Raw genomic sequence first — 23,759 nt, 5'->3', positions numbered from 1 at the left:
CATTCAAAGAGAAGTCGTCAAGTTCTGGGGGAAAAAATGGTCTCAGTTGGCAGGCCCAAACCTGTTCATAAGAGGTAAATGATACACAAAGGAACAGAACGTTGCCGTAGGAGGATGTATAGTTAGATTACTATGATCAATATTTATTTGGTTTGTTATTATCAAACGTGTTTGCAGAAACCTAAATTGGAATTTAATGTATGTAACAACCTATAGCACTCGAAGAAACAAAAGAAAATGAAGAAACTAAAATGCGTGGAGTTGTCCGGTATCCTCTGTTGGGTGCCAGGCCTTGCCGAGTTTAAGCAGAAAAAAAAAAATGACTTGACTGTGCTTTTTAATGTTCAGGAGAGGACAGGAAACTTGGCAAAGAGAAATACATTATGGAAAGAGATACCAATCAATGACAAAAACAAAAAAATGTTAATGCAATTAATTGCCTTCTCCCCCAGAGCCAGTTAACACTTTTTATACATCAACGCTGTTTACACTCAGCATGAATGGAATTAGTGTTTTGGCTTTTAATTACCTATTTTTAAATAACTGTTACAGATAAATCACACATTCTCTGTGTCATCAAGAGCATCTGACACAATTCTGATATTTTGCCACTTTAGTTGGCAGACTTGGTAGTTGTCATTTAAAACGTTTGCTTATTTGCCACATACCTGTCATTTTAATATAGCTTAAAGATTCGTTCAGGGCTTTTTGTAAGGCCATCCTAGAAGCACGTTATGCATCATAAAACAAGTTTGATGTGTGTTTGGGATGTTTTTTCTCTCTGAACACTAAAGTATGTCCAGGTTTCAGCTGTCTTGAGGTGAAGTTGAAGATTTTTTCTTTAGGTAACGAGGTAGTCATACATCTTTATAAAATGATGCTGCCACTATCAGACTCTGCATTTTTTTTTTTTTAGGATTCTGAGGTTTGAAAGCCCCCCGTGGAATCCATTAAGCATTCTTGTGTCTGTAGGGATATACCTCAATCTCTGTCTCCTTTGTTTACGAACCTTTTCACCAGAAGACACTTAGTTTCCCATATGGGGAGATGCAAATTTATTTGAGTTAGAAGGTGTCCCTTTTCAATTAGACACTTTTTTTCCTCCACCGTCTCGGTGCAAAGCAATGTAAAACATAAAATGTCTTCGTCTTCTGGGTTGTTGCTCATCATTCTTGCTAATTTCCTTTCATCCGAGGCAACAGCTGAGATCTGAACTAATGATCTCAGAATCTGCTGTTTTAGAAATCACCAGAGTTTTCCAACTTGTGGTAGTCTAGTTTTCTTTCTTTTAGAGAGAAGAAAATACAAATGTTGATTAACATAAATTCCTTGAAAAAAAATTTCAGCATATTTTCTTTATCTGCTATAATTAAGACACATCAAAATGCTGGTTGAGAACCTTGAAAAGTGGAAAATCACAGTAAAAATAATCAAGGTTAACAGAAACTTGTATTTTCTAAACACAAGGAGCATGAAAAGAACCCCCATTTGTACTCAGATAAATCCTCATATTGGATTTGTTTTCGTGTTTGGAAATAAAGTTTATATATTCTTTAGGTAAAAAGGTAGTCATACATCTGATTCCCAGGGTTCGAACACATTTTTTATTTAAAAAAAATCCATATTTTTTTTAGAATCATCTTCTCAGAGTTCCCAGTCAACTGCATACTCCATATAAACTAGCCTTGCCCAAGGATACGACGACTGTGATGGTCAGAGCGGAGAAACAAGTGAAGGCAGAAGAGAGGAACAACATAAGAAAAGATGGAAGGAAGGAAGTAAATAAAGAAGACAAAAAGTAAGAAGGACACAAATGAAGGCAGGTAGGACAGAAGGACCAAAATAAACAATGATGCCAGAAAGGAAGAATACAAGAAGGGTAGAAGAAAGGAAAGAGAGAACAGGTAAAGAAGAGGCAGGATACAAGGAATAAAGAAGGAAGGAAAGAGAAGGAGGGTGAGATGTTAGGGCTCAAGAAACGAGACACATTTAGAAATTGAGACAGAGAATAAAATTTGGGAAAACTATTTTTCCATTCTATTTTCATTTTGCACACTTACGCTGACCAGGAAAATATTTAAATCACATTCTATACTTTTTCAGATTGCTTGAGATCGGTTGATCTAATTTCAGTCTGATGGAAATCAGATACTTGAATACACAAAAGAAAAAGAAAACGGATTCAGACAACTAATGGGGATAAGTAAACTGTGTGCAGCTCGCTCTTAAATGGGCCAAAACTGCAGCATTTTAAACTATCCATCAGCAAAAAGAAGTCCAGCACTGCAGTGTATTCCTACTGTTGCGATACTGAATTTATGACAGAAGAGGGCAGAATAAGGTCATTAAGAACATTAAACAAAGATGAGAAAACTGCTGTTCTTTTATTACCAAAGGCTATATACTACCTGGCTGTCTGTATGTGAAAAACGTTGCGTTGTTATATTACTAATACATTTCTGTGAGAGAGAACTGAGAATTAGTGAGCAGTGTTGTCAGAGGAAGTCTGTTTCCACAAATCTAAGTTGCATTTCTTTTTCTGGCCCGCTGACCTGTGGCTAAAGCAGAGATTCTATCCCGAAGTCTAGGAAATATCTTCAGATCTCATTTTAGATTGGCTTTCCTTTAATGGGAGGCCAAAGTGCAGACTCAGAGTGCGCAGTGACATTTATAAACCAGCGGGGACACAACAGAGTGAGAAAAAGAGCACAAAAGAATATGTGGGAAGAGCCATTTGGTGGAAAGTGGACTCTGTTCTCTGAATCACTGCAATCAATCCACATTGCCGCCATCCGCCTGTCAGCATCCCGTTGGATATTTTCAGATTATAGTTCTTTGTGAAACTATCTGATTACTCCAGAGTATGCATGGGACTAAAGAGCCTATTTTGCCACTATCTGCAGTACTAAGTAGTCGGTAGTAATAAATGTTTGGCCCCAAAACAGCAGCCTTGCAATAGATAACATCCGCTGCACCCAAGACACTCTGTGGCTTTTTGCCATTTCATAAGTAGATTTCTGATGAATTTGCCCTGCAGTGACTTTGATTAAAATAAATTAGAAAATCCATTTGCAATGGCCCTCCTGTTCCTCCCCCACCCCCACAATCTGGGTCTGCATCCTAATGGATAGGGAAAGGCAACATCGGGTTCTCTTCACGGCTCTCTGTAGGCCTGTTCTTTACTTAGTGTGTTTGTCCTATTTTCCTGGGCTAAAAAACTGTAACTTATTGAAAAAAAAATAAAAAAATAAAAAAAATAAAGTACCCTGGTGTCTGTGATGGAGACCTGTCCAGGACTGAGAAAGCTCGGCGAATAAGAACAGGATTAAGTAGGTATAGATGAGGGACTAATGCAGATGATCAACATAGAGAAGCTATGCGACAGTGTTATTCAGTTTTCATAACTACTTTCTTTTCTTAGGAATTTAATTTGGAATATGTCATCTAAATCTTTCATTACTTTTCATGACTAATGATGCTCCAATTATGACACGTTTTATAGCCTCTGCATAATAATCAGGTTTTGTAAACGCCTGTCTTGTTTCTTCAGCACCTGCCGACCAAATCCTAATAAATCCAGCTGAGCTGTACACATGAAAACACTTCTGGTGGGCAGTCGGTAATTTTCTCAATTTAATACGTGAGGAAGCAGAATGCATATCGTTAAATTCAAAAGACAAAACCATGGGTCCAGCACAGTTGGATGGTTAGAACTAAGGAGACAGAGGGCAGCAGAGAGCCATGTGTTTGCAGAGCTCAATTTAATGGTTTTAAATGCTTATAAGAAGAGGTTTCCACCTGGTCCACAGCACAGAGCACATCCATAATGCAGATTGTTTTTGAATATGAGGAATAGGAACTTTACAGAAATAAAACCCAACACCAGCAGGTCATCTTATTTAGAAAAGCAACAAGGTTAATTAAAAGCATCTAATGCATTTGACAAAATAAAATAAATCACCACGTGTGCTGCAATATTTACAATGCAGGTAAAACTAAACAACAAAGGATGAAGTTCTGTTTGCTGTATTGTTTATTTGACATGTGAAATAATACAAAAGTTACTCTTAATTCAGTTTTTTTGTTAATCCTAGCTAAACCCACAGACGACGCTGCTTTGTTAGTTTATAATTATTACTCAGCAATAATGGGAATTTCTCCAGCCGTCGCTCCCTTCTGATTTACATCTCTGCAGGGACTCCTCAACTCTGTGTCACTGGTAACTTCAAATATGCATCGTCTCGTGTGAGTCACCGTCAGTTGTGTGGGCCAGAAAAAATAAATATAAAACATGCTGAGGTGTTTCCTGGGTCATCAGTGTTGTGCGTTTCCGTGGTGTGAGTCATTATGCCATCGACGGGGAAACGCTGCATAAGTCAGTCTCCTTGTCCTCCCACTCTGTCTCTGGGAATGAGGCGAAGCTCTGAGCCGTGCTTTAGAAACACGTTCCCTGCAAAAACACGACGGAGAGCTGTGAGGATCACAGTTCGTGTTGTGGATGAACAAAGTCTTCTTACCGTCACTGAAGCCAGAGAGAACGTGTTGACTCACCTGCATTGAGCACATTTTAAAGATACTTTTATCACGATATGGTTTACCATCTAAACATTAACACGACATCCAAACTATTTCAGAGTTATAGATTTGTTTTCAAAGATAAACACAGGTTGGGTTTAGACATTTTGGATGAATTCAAAAGATTCAAGCTAATCAGACAGGATCTAGAAAAACTGTTCATAAACCGTTAACCTTTTTACATTTGTCATGTTACAGCTACAAATGGTTATGCAATTTAGTTCTATGTGATAATCAGTACAAACTAGTGCATATTTGTGTGAAGTGGAAATATTTTTCAGATTAGAAATGCATGATGTGCATATGTATTCATTCCTCATTCAATCAACGTTTTTTTCAGAACCAACTTTCACTGCAAACGTTTTGTGGTGGGTCTCTATTAGCTTTGCGCATCTAAATAATGACATTTTTGGCCTATTATTCAATGCAAAATAGCTCAAGTCCAGTTAGATTTGATTGAAGAGGAAGAACTTTTGCCAATTTTTAAACTGGATTTAGGTCTGAACTGTCTGATCTAAACCTTTTTGTTTTGCAGCTGCTAACTTGTTTTCTTCATTTCTAAATCTAGCCAGTTTCTCTGTCCCTGGAGGAGAAAAGCTGCCACCTTCATGTTTAACGTCAATTCAGTTTGTTTATATAGTGCATATTCAAAACAAATGCCATGGCAAGGCACTATGACCTAATTTCTATACAGAAATAAACAGTAAAGTCAATCCAAGCATACAAAAACAGTTAAAGTCAACTACATACATTTTAATTTAAGCCTAATTGTAAAACGATGTAGTCTGTTCAGTTTGTTATTGAAGAAAACAGTCAACTTTATTGTGTCGTTAACTCTGCAGCGATCCCTAGTGAGGCTAGCATGCCAAACCAGATTGATAACGTGCAGCACTCTCTGCTCTGCACATTATAAATCTGGGCCTGCTCCCATCTAATCCGTTCCGGGGAAAGGAGGGACATTCAGCCGAAATTTCCGAGCTGATTGGGTAAAGCGTCACCAAGCACTCGTCTACCAATGACTGGTTTTATCCAATCATGGTATCAAATGACAATGTCGTAAGCGCAGCCGCCATGAGAAAACACAAGTTACGCTTATGTGGATGGTGACACTCGTGACATCCGTGGATTCTGACGAAACAGATGTGAAAGCAGCAGCTACACGTTTGTCCTGCGCTGCCACGTCTAATTTGGTTCTGCTGTGGGCTCGGACCCTTTTGCTTTTGTCACATCTGTATGTCCCACCTTAAAACCATAATTCTGCAACATGATTGGTGGGTCTGTGGGGTCAGTATTGAACGCTTGAGGCAGAGCGGGACTAGATGGATTCTCGTATGTTTGTGAACGCGCAAATACTGTCAGAATGTTGTATGCAGGCAAAGTTATACTGTGGCAACAGTGAAGAGGAGAACTCCCCTTTTAACAGGAAGAAATCTGCATATCCAGGTTTAGAGTCAGCAGCCATCTGCTACCACGACTGAAAGGTTTGATAAGACAGGGCAGACATACAAAAAGCACAGAAGCACTGTCCCTGGGGTAGTTTTGACGCTTAAGAAAAAGTAACAAGTCAATGTCAGTGGTGGCTCCTTTAGGTGCCTCATCTAGGAGAGAAACAGCTAAAAAAATAAAATAAACCTGGGGCTAGAAGTAAGAAGTCTGAGCAACAGTGGGGATGGTAGGCCAAAAATCTTTATTCCAAATTCAATGTCACCGATTAGACCCCCTCCGTTTGCTGTAGTCCCTACGTGGTTTGTGGCAAACAGTAAACTTGAGGTCTTATGGTCATCATCCACAGGTTCTCCCACTCAAGATGAAAATATCTGCAGCTCATCATAATAGTTCTCCTGCCCGCTTCAATCTTCTCTACAACCCGATTCCTGAACCGTCTCCTGGGTTTCTTGGTCTTCATGGTAAATGGCAAATGTAATGACGGCGTTTTTTTCAATTTAAAAAAATCCCTTAGTCCTTCATCAAATATATCTGGATTTATACGCAGCATAAGTTACAGGAACAATATTTACTTACATTATCAGGTGATTACTGAAGGCCTTTGGTTTCACTGGATTTTATTAAAATGTATCACATTAAAAAGGGGCTGAATCCATATGACCGCCTGACTTGAGAATTATGTTTGTGAATTTTTTTCCCCAGAAATCAACGTTAACAATTTTCCCTCCACATTCTTGAATTACTTCAAGAATTACTTCTTTGTACAAATCCCATTAAAATACATTGTGGTTGGTGGCTGTAACATGACATGTGAGCAAATTTGAGGCATATGAATACTTTTTCCAAGCACTGCACACGCAATAGTTTGCAGTTTTATGAGACATCAACAAGAAAACGACAAATAGTAACATTTATTCATTAACATCCTCATTGAAACAGTAAAAAAAAATGCTGAGACTTTGCACCGGCAGCAAAATACCCCACTGGTCGAACCCTAACGTTGGTAGGCCCTTTGTTATGCCCAAGAGAAGAAGCCCGGTACAGATATGCGAGGCTGATATGAGAGACGAGTGTAAGATACAGACTAAAATTACATTCGATCAATCTCAGCTGTGCACTCCGTTGTGTGAACGAGAAGCAAAGCGGCTGCGGTGGGTGAAAAAAAGTCAATGTGACAAAGGTGTCTGAACTGAGGCTATTCCTGGCAGCACACACAACAGTGTAGTGTGGGGGGGGGGGGGGATATGTTGTGAAAGCCCAGCATAACATACCTTGTTTTTTTTTTGTTTCTATCACAAAAGACCAAATTTTGCCTCAGGTGGAAACAGGCATTATCTCACCCTGCTCTGTGCTGGAAACCCAGTCATCTGTAACTAGTGTTTAATGAGGATGATGACTTGAATAAGGAGAAAGGTGAGCTGCAATGGAGGCCGAGACATATAACATGATTCATTTGGGGATAATATTATTATAAGAGGCTCAAGTGAATTTAAACTAAACTGATTGGTACCTCTACTCCTCTTGCAGTGAGACGTCAGAGTAAGTTAGATTTAAATGCTGTCTGTGTGCCTTTTCTTTATACTCATGAGTCACTATAGCTTCCTGGTTTTTAGAGAAAAAAAATAACTACGAGTCTAACTCAAACATATGGGTCTGATTCTTTTAAGCATGCATAATTTAAAATCCTTAAGCTCCTCTAACTTAATTCTGCGACATTACGCATCCCTTCAATTAGACTTTTTACTGTTTGCGACCTGAAAGGAACCGTTTGTTGCTGTTTTGAAAGAGGAGTCTGAAATAACCTCCTCATGATGGACCATATATTTTTGGTGGAAGACATATTGAGATTGGAGGAAGGACAATTCAGAAGCCACCATCAATAAAGCTGTTATTTTGAAAGATTGCAGTCTCCCGTTGTCCCGATGGATCTCTGGAGGGAAGAAGGCACCTTCATAACATCAAGACATTTAACTGATTTCTGACTTCTTTCTTTATTAACTCCGACAGTTTGTATTTTTTTTTTTTTTGTATGATGCACTGGTGACGATGGACAGGGTTGAACTTCCAACATTTTTGCATTTGGAAATATTAGCTGACAGAATTTAGTGCAAAGTAGTGAGATGTGAGCAGAGATCATCAGACTGGGTCTGAATTAAAGCATTTCGAATGACTTTCAGGATCACTGAGTCTACACGCAAAGGACGATGCCCATTTTGTGTCAGCCACAGGCAGGAACTTATACACACATAAAATCTAATAAAGCTTCTTGCACATATAAATCAAGCGGAGCGCTATGGCGAAAGCAGTAAGGCTCCACTTGTGAAAATAAATTCTGTTGAGCTCTTTTTGGGATTAAGACAACAATTCTTATTGCCACATTGCCAGACAGGACACACATACACAAAAAAAAGGAACTCCTAAACAACACCCAGCGACATGAGCGTGTTTAAAACTGGACCATCTGAGCAATCCAACCACCGACTATCAGATGAGGAAAAGTGATTCTGGCCATCCACTGCTTAAAAGCATTGACGCCCATTTGGCTTTTTCACTTTTTGTCTCCACGTATACATAAACATATTTGTTATTAGGACTTTATGAGATAAACCATCCCAAAGTAGTAGTAGACGTAAACACGCATGTGCTCTTTAAGAGTTTTCAAAATAAAATAAAAAAAATAAAAATCTGGGAAGTGTGCTTTGCATTTGTGTTCAATCCCTTTGAGTCAATACTTTGTTGAACCAGTTTATGCTGACATTAACAGCTGCAGATTTGTTTTTGGTATGTGACATCAGCTTTGTACACCTTGACACTTTGCATAACAGCTCAAGGTCGGTCAGATTCAATGAAGAATGTCTGAACATGAATCCAGTCACGTTGCTACAAATTCACAATTAAGTGAAACTCTTTGATTTTGAGTTGAACATTTTTAACAAGAATAGGCTTTGGTCTAAACAGAAGCTGCCCTCTGTATCCAACAACAATCCTCACTGCAATATCATTGGTGGGTGCAATATCAACATCACAAAAAGCTATGGTGCTAATATTTTGGTTAGATCAAATATCATGGTGGTCCACACATTAATTACATATTCAGCCAGCTGGACACATTAAAGGTTAGGCCTGTCGAGATAACATATTTTGCTGGACGAGAAATTGTCCCTGACATTATCGCGATTAACGATAATATTGTCATTCGTAAAACATTTTCAACTAATATGATTATATTGGCATAATAAGAATAATAATGCAAGTACAATCATTCAAAGATCAATAGACCTTCAATTCTAAAGAAGATTTAACACAAAGACTAGAAGACAATCTTCCATCAGTAACGCCAACAGCAGCGTGACCAGCAACCGTAATAACTGTTGTTGACCAGCTACTGTAGTAAATGTTTTATGGAGGAGAACATAAAACATTGAATTAGGGGACATTTCCAGGAACAGCTTTAGCCTGGGACAGGGCGTCCAAGATAGGGACTGTAATCGGAAATCAGGGCTGTCTAGTCACCCTAAACTAGACTGTGTGTGAGTGAGCAACGTTTTGCACTGACCTTGTTTGTAATTTGTTAGTTGACTAAACGCTCCAGTGATTGTGAACTGGAGGGAAGACAGAAAGGGCCCTTGGTTGTAGTTTTTTTTCCCCAGCCAAAAAAACTACATCAGATGATTATGTTTTATGTGTAGATCCATGTTTGTTGTGTTGCCACGTTTAGTTGCTACTGTTCTACAACAAATATCGGCTCGCACAGGTTAAGTGGTTCACCATGGTCATTCTGTGTGAATCCAAGGTGCTCGTCCACGGCAGCTCTCACCATCAGCTATGAAACCAGCTCCATCTCTGTTTTTTCCCCCGATCTTAACTAGCTTTTCTCTGGCTTGCTACTCCTCACGGGGCTCTAATGCTACACTCTGAGCTATGTTATGAGACCATGCAGCTGGCAAGTATTCACTCCTCCCTACGATGATGGAAATTATTGAGCTCATTTGAATTTATCATGCAATTAATTGATTTATTGCTTATTGAGACAGGCCTAACGGCTCGTTATGACCACATCTGTTGAATATTTTCAGTTGAGAAATTAAAGCTCACAGAGAGTAATGTGGATATTATGTTTTGGTAAACAAGAAATAAGTGAAAATAATTCTCCCACCTAACGTTTGGATCTCTGCAGCTCATTCAGAGCTAATTTGGACCTATTGACTGCTTCTCTGCTTAATGCCTTTTAGTTTACAGGGATGGTCATATGCAGGGGCGGTTCTAGACCAAATTTACCAGGGGGGCCAAGGTGGGGCCAGTGTTTTTTCACAGGGGCACAGAACATAAAAATTTAAAAACAATAAAATGGTTAACTGTGTAACTGTGTAATGATATTAAGTGAGCCACTTGTGGCTCTGGAACTGCAGGTTTCAGACACCTGATCTAGCAGTTGAAAACTTTGCCCCCTGCTCAATACAGCTAAAGCTAAAGGTGAAACATTTTAAGTTTTAAATTCTTTTTAGAGTAAAGCTAGGTAAAAGATTAACATTGGTCAAAGTGACCAATCAGTTATGGTTTCTTTGCCATTGCGAATAATTATGAGAAGTTTATTTAACATCATGCTTTTAGTACAGGGGCCATAACAGGGGCCAGGGCCATTTCTACAGGGGCATGGGCCCCTGTTGAGCCCTGTCTAGAACCGCCCCTGGTCATATGTTGCATTTGTGTCATACTCGTTCCATTTTGTGACGATGGATTGAACAGCACTCAGATGTTTTCTAAAATCGCTCAGCTTTAAACTTTTCCACAATCTCTCCTGCTGTGTTTCTTAGTCTTCAAAATGCTGTTTGTTGTCTAATGCCGTCCAACAAACGTCAGCGTCTTACACGAAACAGCTGGATTGATACTGAGGATAAATTTCACAATGATGGACTATATTTACAAATTAGCTGACTTTTGAACGCAACTGGGTTCACTTGATTCTATTTGAGGGTACCAAAGAAAAGGGAGACCATGTTTACTTTAAATTACGCACTACTTTACATTGATCACATACAATTACAATAAATTATACTGAAGTTTGTGGTTGTAACAGGACAAAAGTGACATTTTTAATCATTTAATATGGAGTTTATAGCTCTGCAATGAACCATCAAAAGACTCAAACCTCATCACATCACATTTTCAGTTACTCAGATGAGTAACCATAAAAGAAGAAAAAAAAAAAAAACATCTCCATTGGGACACCCTTTGTGATACATCCAATCTCATTCTAACACTTTTACCTGTCCCAAATTAAAATGCTAAATATAGATTATTTAAGAGCAGTGTTACTTGCATAGTGCATTGCCTACAAAACCTTTGAGTATGCTACTGAGATCCAATTCCAGATTTGTTTTATGAATTCCAAATTGCCAATTTAATTTTATTACCCAGAAGATAAATAACAAACATTGTTAGTAATTGCATTTTCTCATCAGAAACTAATAATGAAACATAAAAGCCGAAGGAAAAAAGAAAACAAGTGGTTACTGTATTTTCATTCAAAACAACAACAGCATTTTAAACTGAAATCCAAGCTGTATTTTCCTTTTTTGGGGTCATAAATTTAAGAACAGTAATTTAAATTTGGCTGAATTAGCTTATTATATTCAACATAATACACCCAGAAGCAGTAGAGAATCTCTCTGTAATGAAACCTTGTATAGAATTAGGTAGGAGAGATTACAGACCAATTAGTAAACTTTTGAAACTGAAACTTTTGATGAGCCTTTTATTTCTTTGACCACGAAATGTGTTGCCCAATTATTTTGTCCACTCTTAATGAATGTCTTTGTGATAGAATATCCATCAAAAAGTCCTTTATCATCATTAAGAATTGGCAAAAACATTTGAAGAGAGCCTAGGAACTGACATGGTTTCCAAAAAACATTTATCTTGAATAAAAAGTAATAGCATAATGTTCATCACGGGGCTTTTAATAGGAGACCCAAAGTAATCTAAATGTGTTTTTGTTTTGTTTAATTAGAAGGGGGCGGGGGGGACTAGCTTTTCGAAGACCTGAAACAAGAGCTAGTAAACAGCATCATGGCTCACCTGCAGTCTGGGCAGGGTTGATTCCTATTCCATCTGCAAAGAAACACATAATGTAAGCTACGGCCATTGACATGCAAATAAGCTGCAACAGAAAGAGACACAGCAGCAACGGGCAATTCTACTGGACTAATGAAGGCCAAAACATCCATTCGGATCAAACTAAATATGATGCTTGATACATCAATCATATTGAAGCTATTTCAATGCAAATCTAACCTCATTATTATTTGGAAGGACAAAATGACCAGAAATGTGAAGCACCCACTGCAATTTTCTAGTCTGATTTAGATTACTGACGAGCCAATCCAAACTATGGCCTCCAATTGTTCCCCACAAACTCTACTGACAACAAACATTTCCCACCCAATTTCTGCCCCAATTAAATATTAAACTGACACTTCCTACAGATGTTTGTTTCCATCTTTATTTATGACTGAACCGGCAAAACATGCATATCTTTTTTTCCATTGAAATGCTACAAATAATAATTAACTTCACAGACCTATCTGTGTGGTTTTAAAAGGTTTGCAATAAATTAGCCAGGGGTTGGCTAAAGCTAAAATAAATCAATAATAGGTCAGGCTCTCCAAGATAATTAGACATGGTTACAAAATTGGTTTAAATGACACATATCATGCTTTTATTGCCTTCATTTTCACATTTAATCTATTCAGTTGTGGTCTATATTAAGTGCAACTGCAATGCTTTGGTCTGAGTTCCTCGTTATTGTCCCTGTTCTGAGGCTTATCTGAAAGCAACCAATTTTGGTGCCGTCTCCTTAAATGCAAAGGAGGCACTTCACACTTCACCCCTTCCAGGTTGCAGAACTTTCCACTCCACCCCGTTCGGCCATTTTTGTCGTACGCTGGGGGAAGGTGTAATACCTTTTGTGGGTTAATACACCCAACAACCACACATTTTCACTCATCCACTTTAGCTTTGGCATCCGTAAGCTTGGACTACAAAAAGCGCAGCGAAAAATAAAAATGGCGGATTTGTGAAACTGATAAGCCAGAAGTCCGTAACCTTGTTCCGCAGCTGTGCAGCAAATACTTTGAGATGATTGTTAAAAAGCATAATAGGGAACAAAGAAAACCGACTGGTTTGAAAAATATGAACAAAACAGAATATAAAGATATCTACACAGCATCTGGACAATATAAATTCACATTTCCTGCACCCGAGAGACCTTAAGTGCAACAAGATGTATTTAAGAGCTAAACAAGTGGATTTTGCACCATGTATTCCCTTTAAATGCTGTTGGAGCATATGATTAATTATAATGACATTTATTTATTTAGTCTTTTCTATATACACTTAAGATAATAAATAGTGTAGACATCCATTAGATGTATTAGTTAAAGACCCAGATAATGTATTTACATTTAATCTTCATATACAACGTTTCACTAAAAACCTTTAAACCATTGTCCAGTATGGTCAAAAACAAAAAAAAATCTGTTTATTTTATATAAATTTACAACTTTCATATAGAATATATTGATAGAAGGAAATTTGTAACAAGTGTGTTTTGAAAAGGATCAAGAAGCATAATTTGAAATAAATTAAGTTTTCATCCTGTGAACTTACCATTTGTTATAATAGCACTGGTTGCTGATGGAACTTTAAACTGTTAAGGAAAGGGCAAAAAAAAAGATTCATATGATCACAAAATCCTCAGAAGTGAAATTCAAAACAGAGGTTATCATCAAAATGACAGCAGCAATAGGACGTACTCCTACTGCTGAACCTGAAACGTGCACAGAAATAAATTTGGAAAGAAAAAAAAAAAGAAAAAGCTTCTGAGCAACAAAACTCTGTCAGAAACAGTTTTTGGGGGGAAAAGATGCTGTAACAATGTCCTGCGAAGCAAAGTTTGCGAAATATGCAGAAAGAAAATGTGTTTTTGTGAAATTCCTTAGCCAAACCCTGTACTTGTTGAAGACAAGAATCCTGCTAACACACTTGGTGTGAGAGGCTGAGCGAAAGCAAGCCAGGCTCGAGTTTCTGGGAGAAAAATCAGTCAACCCAGACACAATCAGGGCCATACTTCAGCACTCAGTAGAAAGAGGATGTGAGCTGGCCGGATTTGCTGAGGGGCGGTGGAAAGAAGCAGTCTGGCACCAGGAAGATAAGGTTGGCCAAGAAGCGTCCACCACACCACTGCCCGCTAATATGAAGGTGAGTATGCGTGAAATAGAGGTCAGATCAAACTCAATTATTCAAGCTTTAAGCTTCAAAATAAGGTTGTTGTGTCACAACTGCTTTTGTGATTTTCATGCATTTTTCGACAATAATTTAGCCATGGTTATCCCAAAAAACACAATATCTAACTTTGCAAAGAGAGTTTCCCCACAGTGACTAAAAGAGCTTAACTTAATATAAATGTCCTTTATGCCATCCCTCTCTGGGGGCAGCATGTGTTGTGTGTAAAGAAAACATCCACTACGAAAACAATGCTCCATCATTATGCTGGCTTGTAACCGAATTAAATTAACACCCTGCCGGCACTCAGTGAAAACAGCCCATCGATACAAACACGTGGCTCTTTAATCTCTCTCGGGATTCTCTGAGCCATAGGACCCGCGTGTGTTTATGCTTACACACAATACTGAAGATGGCAAAAAAAAAAAAAAAAGTTAGCGTCAAACATTAAACGCAAGAAAATACCCTGTGCTCGTATCAACCTCTGGAGGCACGCGTCGCTTGAAGAGTAATCACGTTTCATTTACGGGTAAAACAAATGAATGAGATCAGTGGCATAATGAAACAAACAAGAAATGAAAAAAAAGGAGCAGCGATGTGCAGGCATCCTATATTTAATTCCACTTTAAATGTGGCAACTCTAGCGAAAGGTGCTGCACATCACTGTTTAATCTTGAATAATAACCTGGGACTGTGTTCTTTTTGTCTCAAGAAGCAAAGTTATGACACAAAAAAAGCCATTTAAAGATTATTTTCTTGAAATGTACCACTAATTCATGTCCCAAAGATTTTAGGAGAAAGTCTTTTATTTTTTTGGGGGGAGTTTCACATCCTGCTGGTGAGCAAATATTTCAGGCAAAATGGGAGCCTACCTCTTCAGCTGCAAACTTTAAAACCGCTGTGAATGGTGTGCTTTCTGGGACACTTAATCTGGAAAAAAAAAAAAAAAAGCAAAGACAAGAAAATTACATCAAATTCAGGACGTTTATGTTTGTTCTTCCTTTAAATCATTTTACAGCTCCTAGTAGACATTAGTATAAAAACAGTTGTACTCCATTTTTGATTGACAGATAAATAACCACAAAAGTATTTAAAGCACATAGACTTAAACAGCCCCAGGTGAACACACTTTACTCTAACCCTAATGATGAGGAGAAAAAATTGCACATTTATCATAACATTATATATAATGTTATGATAAATGTGCAATTTTTTCATTATATATATATATATATATATATATATATATATATATATATATATATATATATATATATATATATATATATATATATATATACCTATTATAATAGGTATACATATCTAAATATATTATGTTAGGGACATTGCACATTCAGTTGGACGCTTATGCAAAACTATCAGTTGTGAGACTTGTTGAGGGTACAGCAGAATACAAACAGGTCTTTAAAAATGTATAAGACTTAAATTGAGACAGCCAACTAAAAGGTAATACAAAGAGAGCTGCTGTCATGGTGGACAAAATCAATTAGCGAGGTCAGAGCAGCAGTAATAAGCAGCGAGCGGGGCGAAGCACCAAGAAAGGCAGCACTTTGACAAAAACATGAGCAGGTCAGATAATAAAGGCTAATAGAAAGCTTAAACAGAGAATGACCTTTGAAAGACTCCCTCTTAGTTCTTTTACAGACCTAATATGGTTCTTCATTATCATCTTGCCTTTATTCATGCAAAAAAGCCACATTGAGACCTGATCTGACCTCGTGTGTTAAATGGCTTCCATTCAAAACAAAGGTCAGGATGCTCCGCTTGGCCCGAGGATGTCACTGCTAACAACTCCTCAAGTGAAGCCGCTCTGAAAACTTCAGCAGCGCTTGATGCATAAAAGCAGGTTGAGGTCGTTTAAAATCCAACATATCCCTGTCTCAGTATGAAAGTAGGACTTTTCAGATCCCGGTTCTTTGATAAACGTGAAACCATGAACTTCGAATCACTTCTGAGATTCACATCAGATGAAATAATCTGGTGAGATTGTAGGTGTGCCTACAGTACTAATGGTCCCTGCCCCTGCAGTACTATCAACAATATCTGCAGAACCCTGTGTTGCAAAGACAATATAAACAAACGGAGTGCATGACATGAAAGGCGGAGAATGGTTGAGCCATGACAGCTAATGCTGGGACTGAAAAGGAACAAAAAAGGATAAAAAAAAAGGGAAGACCTAGAGTTAAAGTTAAAATCATTCATACCCCTGGCAGATTTAGGGTTACAATAATTTTCACTCATTTAAGAGCTTTTTTTCTGATTGGAAATTAGATAGTTTATCTTGAAAGAGCAGCCTATTGCTTGTGTTCAAACGTATCTTATACAGTTTTCTTTGATGATGAGCTCCAAGTCTCTGAGGGTGGATGGCCTCCTTGCCATCACCCTAATCTCTATCCCCTTCCACAGATTTTCATCAGATCTTAGTCAGGATTCCGACTCAGACCACACCACATGGCTAAATATTTTAAATCAAAACACATTTTACTTTCAGATTAAAGGGTGACAAAAAGTAAAAGCAGAAACATCTGAAAGGAGGTAAATACTTTCGATGCACATTTGATGTGTAAAGCTGGCTAAAACCTATATAAATCCCACACATACAACTTTACAACAGAACATTTAAAAAAAATTAGTAAACATTTCATGTCAGTGAATTCCTAATTTCACGAAGCATTCACTTTAACTATTGCACTGATTTCCAGCTATGTTCCCTCCCAACTACCAACTAACTCTGTATCTTCATGTGAAGATTAAAGCCTTCTCTCCTGTAATATTAATTCAATTTTTAACTCAAAGGAAAATACTGAGAAAATTATAGGGAACATCAAAAACCAGTGAGAACTAGTGAACCAAGCAAAACATGTTCTTCAATACCAAGGATTTAATCTGAGGGTTTGCAGGGAGCTTCTGCTGCTGCGTGCGTCAATAAACCCGAGTCAGCAATCGCATCAGGATTAAAAGGATTTTTACCTGCTGGCGTTGGAAAAACAAAATCTTCAGCAGATCAACCAACCAGATAAACCATAGTTGTAGCTGAGTTGTTAGGCGGCAGCAGGAAATGTTGAATTAACAGAAATTACCTCATCCCAGCTATGAGGAAGGGTGTTGGACAGGCAGTTTGGGGTTTAGTTGCAACACGGACAGGGAGGTTGGTAATTATCCGAAAGGTTTGCATCAAATCAAACAAAGCTTAACGATTACACTGAACCCTTATATAAAGCTAACACATGAGCACTTTTAAATGTCTTATATTAGCACAGGAGGAACTAAATAGCTACATCCCTGGTGTAAAGTGTTTGTCAGAACCCACCAAACGTTCAAGAGGTGTGAACCTAAACTGAAAAAGCTGTTTTTCAAAGAGAAGTAAAAAAAAAAAAGGACTCACAGTAGTGATTTCCATGACTCGCTTGTGTTTTGCAAGAGCAACCAGTTATTTCCCTTCCCAATTTCAGCCGCTGATATTGGTTATTTTACCCTTTTACTCTGCACTTTTACAGTTTGGTGGCTTTCATACCTTACTTTTACAAAAATACAGAGATTTTCAATGATCTATTCCTATCCAAGCAAAAGAAAGATGGTGAAGTGACGGTAAATTTTTTTTAATATCTGTCAGCAGAAAGTGGCGCAAGATTTATTCTGGTTCACACAGAGGTTAGAAGTATCACATTTTTAAAGAGTCAACTTGGACAAACATGGGCCACAAAAACAAACAACAGAAATACAACATCATACAAAATCAGGAGGACATAAGATCATTAATTCAATTATATGTATGTTTCAGACATTTATGATTAGGCTTTATACTTCAAAAGACACAAACAGCTGCCAAGAATTGTTGTGCATTAAAGTTGTCCCGATACTAAAATTTCCAACTTGACACAGACGCCAAGACAAACAACATGATTTTTAATAGTGTGGCAACATTGTTTTGAAGGCACAGGGTTTCTTTTTAGATATGATTAATTACAATATAACAGTATTTCAACTTCCCTAAAGCGCAACTCAGCCCGATGTAAAAGCATAATCCCATCCCTAAACAAATTAGAAAAATTCCACCAAAGTGGGCGAGGATAAGTGGGAGAGGGGGGATGAGGGTGGGGCTATGTTCAAGATGGGTTCGAACGCAGAAGCTAGCTTGGTTTGCCTTAATGAACCATGGAGAGTGAGCAGAGTTACACTGATAGTTACGCCACGGTTCGGTCTTGTGAAGTAGATGATTTTTCACTCCCCTCGTCACAAGAGGTTGAGGGAGGCTTTGTGGAGACCAACGGGCCAGAGCCTTTTCAGTTTGAGCCGCTGGCTAAAGGTGCTGACTCAGCAATGCCAGAAGCCGGTGTTGCCGAGGTAGTGGAGGACAGGATCGGTCCAATAACATATTATCACATTTATTTCCTGCTTTGTAATCCAGAGTGGGATCACTGAACGCTTTGCACATGCATGATTCATTTGCAATGTGGAAACGGTGTGTGGTTGATCTCGTCTCTGCTCTCTTTGCTCTGACTGCAGGCAGGTTTCAGGATGATGCAGCAGCTGTTTGCCTGTGAGACAGTGCTGAGGGATGTAGGAAAGGCTCCTCACGGCAGCATTGCTTCTGCCTTCAAGACAGTAATTGCAGCACAATTGGTGCTTTTATGTAAATTTGCCAGTAACACATAACAACTCGCTATATTTGTTGCTAGTCACTTAAAAGTGCAACAGTGCTCGCTCTGGAGGCACAACATTGAGCTGTTTTTATACTCCAGAGCAGCAGAGCAGCCGATGTCACCAGGATTTCAACAAATATGCACTAAATTGTCAAAATAATGACCAGGATATGCAACCATCTTGTGCCGCTCCAACTTTAACCGTTTGTGTCTGAACCAAAAGCGGTGCGGGCCAATCACGTTGCAGTATTGAGGTTTAAGGCGGGACATACCGGTGCGATGAATGCAAGAGCAGCCGAGCCCACAGCTGAACCAAAATAAACATGACAGGGCAGGGGGACGCAAGCACAGCTGCTGCTATTGCATCTGTTTTGTAAGGATCCACAACTTCATCTTTGAAAAGAAGAACAGCAAGAAGCACCTTGACTAGCTTTCCTTCTCGTGGTTTCTCATGACGTCTGCTGCTAATGTTTTCATTTGATACGGTGATTGGCTAAAACCAACCTTTAGTAGGCGGGCACTAGATGTTGCTGCGCCCAATCAGCTCAGAGATTTCTGCTGAAATTACCTCCTTTCCCCAAAAGTATTAAAATGGAGCAGTTTCAGATTTGTCATGTGCCAGACTAGAGCGCTACACATTATCAATCTGTCTGGCCAAGTTTCAGGAAATGTAGACAGTACTATAAGACACCATATTAGCAGCTTATTGGCAAAAAAAGTTGATCTGTGGGTGAGTTACCCTTTAAGTAGAATGGGGGACAATTCAGCTTTCGTTCAGAGAAACTAGGTTTGTCAAAAATATTGATTCTTTGAAAAGTATCAATACTCAAATGCTGTATCAGGATACAATACTAATTTGGCATGGTAACAACACTAAATATTGTAGCATAAGAGGCAAAAGGAAAACCCAAACATCTTGACAAGTCTGTGAGCAAACAGTGCTTTATAGTGGTGGCAGCGAAGTCAAGCAGCACAACAAACTTGGCCAAACATCTTAAGCACAGACACCCTGGCCTTCATTCTGAAATCCAACAAGTTAATAAATTAAAGTTACATTCATAATTGAATTTAATACCTTAAGCGCATCACTGCTTACCAGTTGTCTGCATTAATGTTGTGTGATTAGCTGTGACTAGCATGCAACTAGGCATAATTTGGGTTATTATTTAGCATTTATTTGCGCACTTATTTAACTAGCATTTGTGATTCTGTTGAGAAAGCAGGTTCCGTGTTGAGATTGAAAAAGGTGAGTTTTCCATCCTAATAATTTTTTTTTTGTGCCTTTAATTATTTGTCATATTTTTATCCCTGTGGTGTCGAAAATGATATCGCGTATCGAAGATTTTCCTGGGCATCGATATCGAGTTTGAAATTTTAGTATTGTGACAACCCTAAGAGAAACGTATCATTTAAGTGTCACTCTGCGGTTTAGCAAAAGCAGCAGACAAGAAAACACAAAGGATCATCCTATACTAAAAATAAACTGTTTTAAAAAAAAACATCGATCTAATGCATAGAAAACAGAATTTTTTTACAGTGTATTGAATTTCTAAACTGCAGATAATTTTGCATGATATTTTCTTTAACTAAACTAAAACATCAGAGGATGTTGCTACTGGTTTTTAATTTTTCTGCTCTAACTGTCCACTTCGGGCTCCATCATAACCTGCCTTTTATAAGCCACATTAGCATTTAATAGCTTCCTAACTACACAGAAGAGTAACAGAGGTTGGGCCCACTGGTTTCTTTTATTGCTCCACTGTTTAGAATCCAGCTGTAGTAAACATTTTCCTGCGTTAACTCATACCGCGGTGAAACTGAGGTTTGTCTGATTACAACAAAGCATTGGATGGAGCAGAACCAAACACATGGGAAGTGCATCTCAACAGGGGAGCTCAGAGCAGACAGAACACAGTCATTGGACTGTCTGTGAAGCTAACCTTTAAAAACAGACCGCATTAGCTTATGACATCCGAGGTTTACTACTTCACTGTTACAGACGCAGGAGCTTTGCTGACCTTTAGTCGGCGTTAGCAGGTAGGATAGATTAACATATTTGTATCGGTCCAAAAAGTAAAACTGAGGCAATGATAATGACGTTTATTTCCATTTTGTTGCCACTTGTGTATGTGTTTGGGAAAGAGGAGGGGTTGGCCAATGGCCATGTGGCATTTGTTTGGGCATGTGACAGTGAGGCAACACAGGATTGTGGGGTGTTTAACTGAGGCAGAGAAGCAATGTCTGCACAGTGATTGCTTTTTTTCTTCTTCTTTTTACTGTGTCGAAAGGGCAGAGAAATGCATATATTGGTAAATATCAGCCAAAACAGCCATAGTAATGTTTAGATGTTGATACAGGCTCAAATTTTTATATGAGTGCAATCCCTACTTTAAAGAGCATTAGTATTTTTAAACTAAAATGTATTGTCTTGTCTGTTGTCTTTGTAACCAAAACAAATATTACACACAAGTGTTTGTAAACAATAACAGCTTAATTAAAGCCAATATAACTTTATTAAAGCTAACCTGACCTTTAGCCATAGCATCTGTTGAAGCACATTTGTGATATTTGAGTCTTGATCACAATAGGGTCAATGTAAGTTCCAGTACATTAAACCAAAGACTTTTCAGACCTTTTAGGCCATTTTGATTTAAATTTAAAGCACTTACTTAAGTTATTCAAATATAGCTTTTGTCAACAAAGTTTACACCTACTTATATACTGTAGGAAGCTGATGAATGATAAACTTTATAACAGTTTTCCAAACCAAACCTCTCTAAATAGAGATTTTCCTATAAAGAAACAGCTGGAAGTGGGACGAGCTGCATTACATACCAAATTGCAATCGTTTTCACAATATCTATTTGTGCTACATCTGTAAAAGAGATAATATTTGGTAATACATTATATTACAAATGCATTAATGTTCTGCTTTCAGAGAATAAATTTGCCCCGCTGGATGAACTTGCACTTGTTTATAAAATGCTTAAGCACACACAACAATGTGGGCAAATTGTGAAGAGATAAAGGATAAGAGTGTAAATAAATGCAAGTTAATCACAGCTGACGTCATCATAACAATTTTCAGCAACGTTATTGCAACCATTTGCTTCTCTAAACATCACGCAGCCCTAATAGCGTATAACAACCTGCCTAAACATACATTTTCAAGCCAGTGAGTGAATTTCAGCAGTAGATTTCTTTCCCATGTCAAGCAGAATGGGGATCAATACCTTATTGCTTATTTTGCTCACAAAAGATCCCTTTTCAGAAACCCACTTGCACTCAGGTCCATCTCAAAGGATCACAAGAAAGTCAGAACACTTGCAATACTTTATGTAGATAACCCTGATTAGCATTTCTTTTTTCAGACGTCTGTCCGATGTCTGCACAAAACAGCTGTCACACTGTGTGGTAAACTATTGCAATGGCAAAGCAGCATAACTTCCACGCTGGGATGATTCCATGTCATTGATTTTAAAATTTAAAAGAAACTGTCGCTAAGTGTAAAACGGAAGTTATCTGTGATTAATCGAGGCAGTGAATCACGACATAATACTGAAACATGATCGTAGAGTTAGATATCTCAGCACGTGTTACCAGGAAAATGAGAGAGAAAAAAACAAACAAACATCAACATCTACCTTCGCAGTTATATGAAGATATTCAGTAAAAGAAAAGCACAAAACGCCGCAGCTGTGATTAGCACCTCTGAGTGAGTGCTGAGCTGTCAGTGAACTCACACTTTGTATGGCAGCCGGGGGTCCGACGTCAGGGTGATTTTGAACGTTACTTTGGACCTAACGAAGGGAATGAAAACAGGGCTATTAAAATACAAACACGGGTTATTACAGACGATATGTGCCCGCGAAGAAATGTCTCACAAAAAGAAGATAAACTCACATCTTTTAGGTGAGGCGGCTCCGTTGCAGTCTGTTTATTCACACCCGGAAGTCTGAAGGACCCGTACGTACACGTCATCAATGTGAAATGCACTGTGTAGTGTCGCTTTTTTTGTCACCAAGCTAAAAAAAATAAGTCTATTTCTTTACATTCTAGTATTTTATTGCAGGGCACTCCAAATAGGCTCAAATATAATGTTTTTTTTTCTCCTCCCTCCCATAGCTGACAGGCATTTATAGCGGATTACTAACTTTTACCGTAAAGATAAACAGCAGTGCGCAGAAACATTCAATATTACGTGCACTTTTCCATGTTTCATTTCATGTTTTCATAATTTTTTGGAGAAAAAAGATGAGAAAACTGTTTTAGCTTTATATAATAATAACAACAACAACAACAACAACAATAATAATAATAATAATAATAATAATAATAATAATAATAATAATAATAATAATAATAATAATAATAATAATAATGCATTTGGATGTAATGTTTATTTGATCAAAAAAAACGTTTTTAGACTTGTAAGACATATTCAAATGTTTTATTGGGTGTATTAACTTCTCAGGATACAAGAACGTTAGTCTAATCATAGGCTTTTTAATATCTAAAAAAGATATGATTCTCTTCAAACATATATTTTTCTTTCTCCTGACAGATCTATAAATGAGGTTTACAGCTGGTCAAACATATATGTTTGAAGAGGAGTTTTTCAGCCTATTTTTAAGTGTCCAAAAGCCTATGTTTCGACCAAAATTCTCAGGTTTAAAATAGGTTTGCAATAGCAATGGAATAACCATCACTTAATGATTTCTAGAACACCGGGGTGGTGAGGTTACACATTTGAGACAGTGGGCTAAAAAAAGTGGGTAAATATATATTTGA

The 23,759-nt window shown here is 38.0% G+C and overlaps 1 protein-coding gene across 1 annotated transcript; it reads right to left on the bottom strand.

The window, feature by feature from the left end:
• Positions 1 to 3,744: 3,744 nt before the first annotated feature.
• ufm1 (ubiquitin-fold modifier 1) lies at positions 3,745 to 23,011 on the bottom strand. The gene is made up of 6 exons (XM_036143041.1): positions 22,872 to 23,011; positions 22,712 to 22,768; positions 15,177 to 15,234; positions 13,690 to 13,729; positions 12,100 to 12,132; positions 3,745 to 4,450 (listed from the first exon to the last, which is right to left on the bottom strand). Coding segments are annotated over exons 1-6 (264 nt in total). The 5' UTR covers positions 22,874 to 23,011; the 3' UTR covers positions 3,745 to 4,376.
• Between the last annotated feature and the right edge of the window lie 748 nt (positions 23,012 to 23,759).

Source organism: Fundulus heteroclitus, chromosome 11, assembly GCF_011125445.2.
Source record: "Fundulus heteroclitus isolate FHET01 chromosome 11, MU-UCD_Fhet_4.1, whole genome shotgun sequence".
NCBI lineage: Eukaryota > Metazoa > Chordata > Actinopteri > Cyprinodontiformes > Fundulidae > Fundulus > Fundulus heteroclitus.
This window is presented reverse-complemented; position numbering and strand designations above follow the sequence as displayed.

Bases quoted from the DNA above. Each gene is read 5' to 3' on its own strand.
- ufm1 (XM_036143041.1), bottom strand. The intron at 13,730-15,176 runs GTAGGCTCCCAT...TTTCCTTAACAG, and splicing joins TAAAGTTTGCAGCTGAAGAG to TTTAAAGTTCCATCAGCAAC. The intron at 12,133-13,689 runs GTAAGTTCACAG...GTTTCTTTGCAG, and splicing joins CAGTGCTATTATAACAAATG to ATGGAATAGGAATCAACCCT.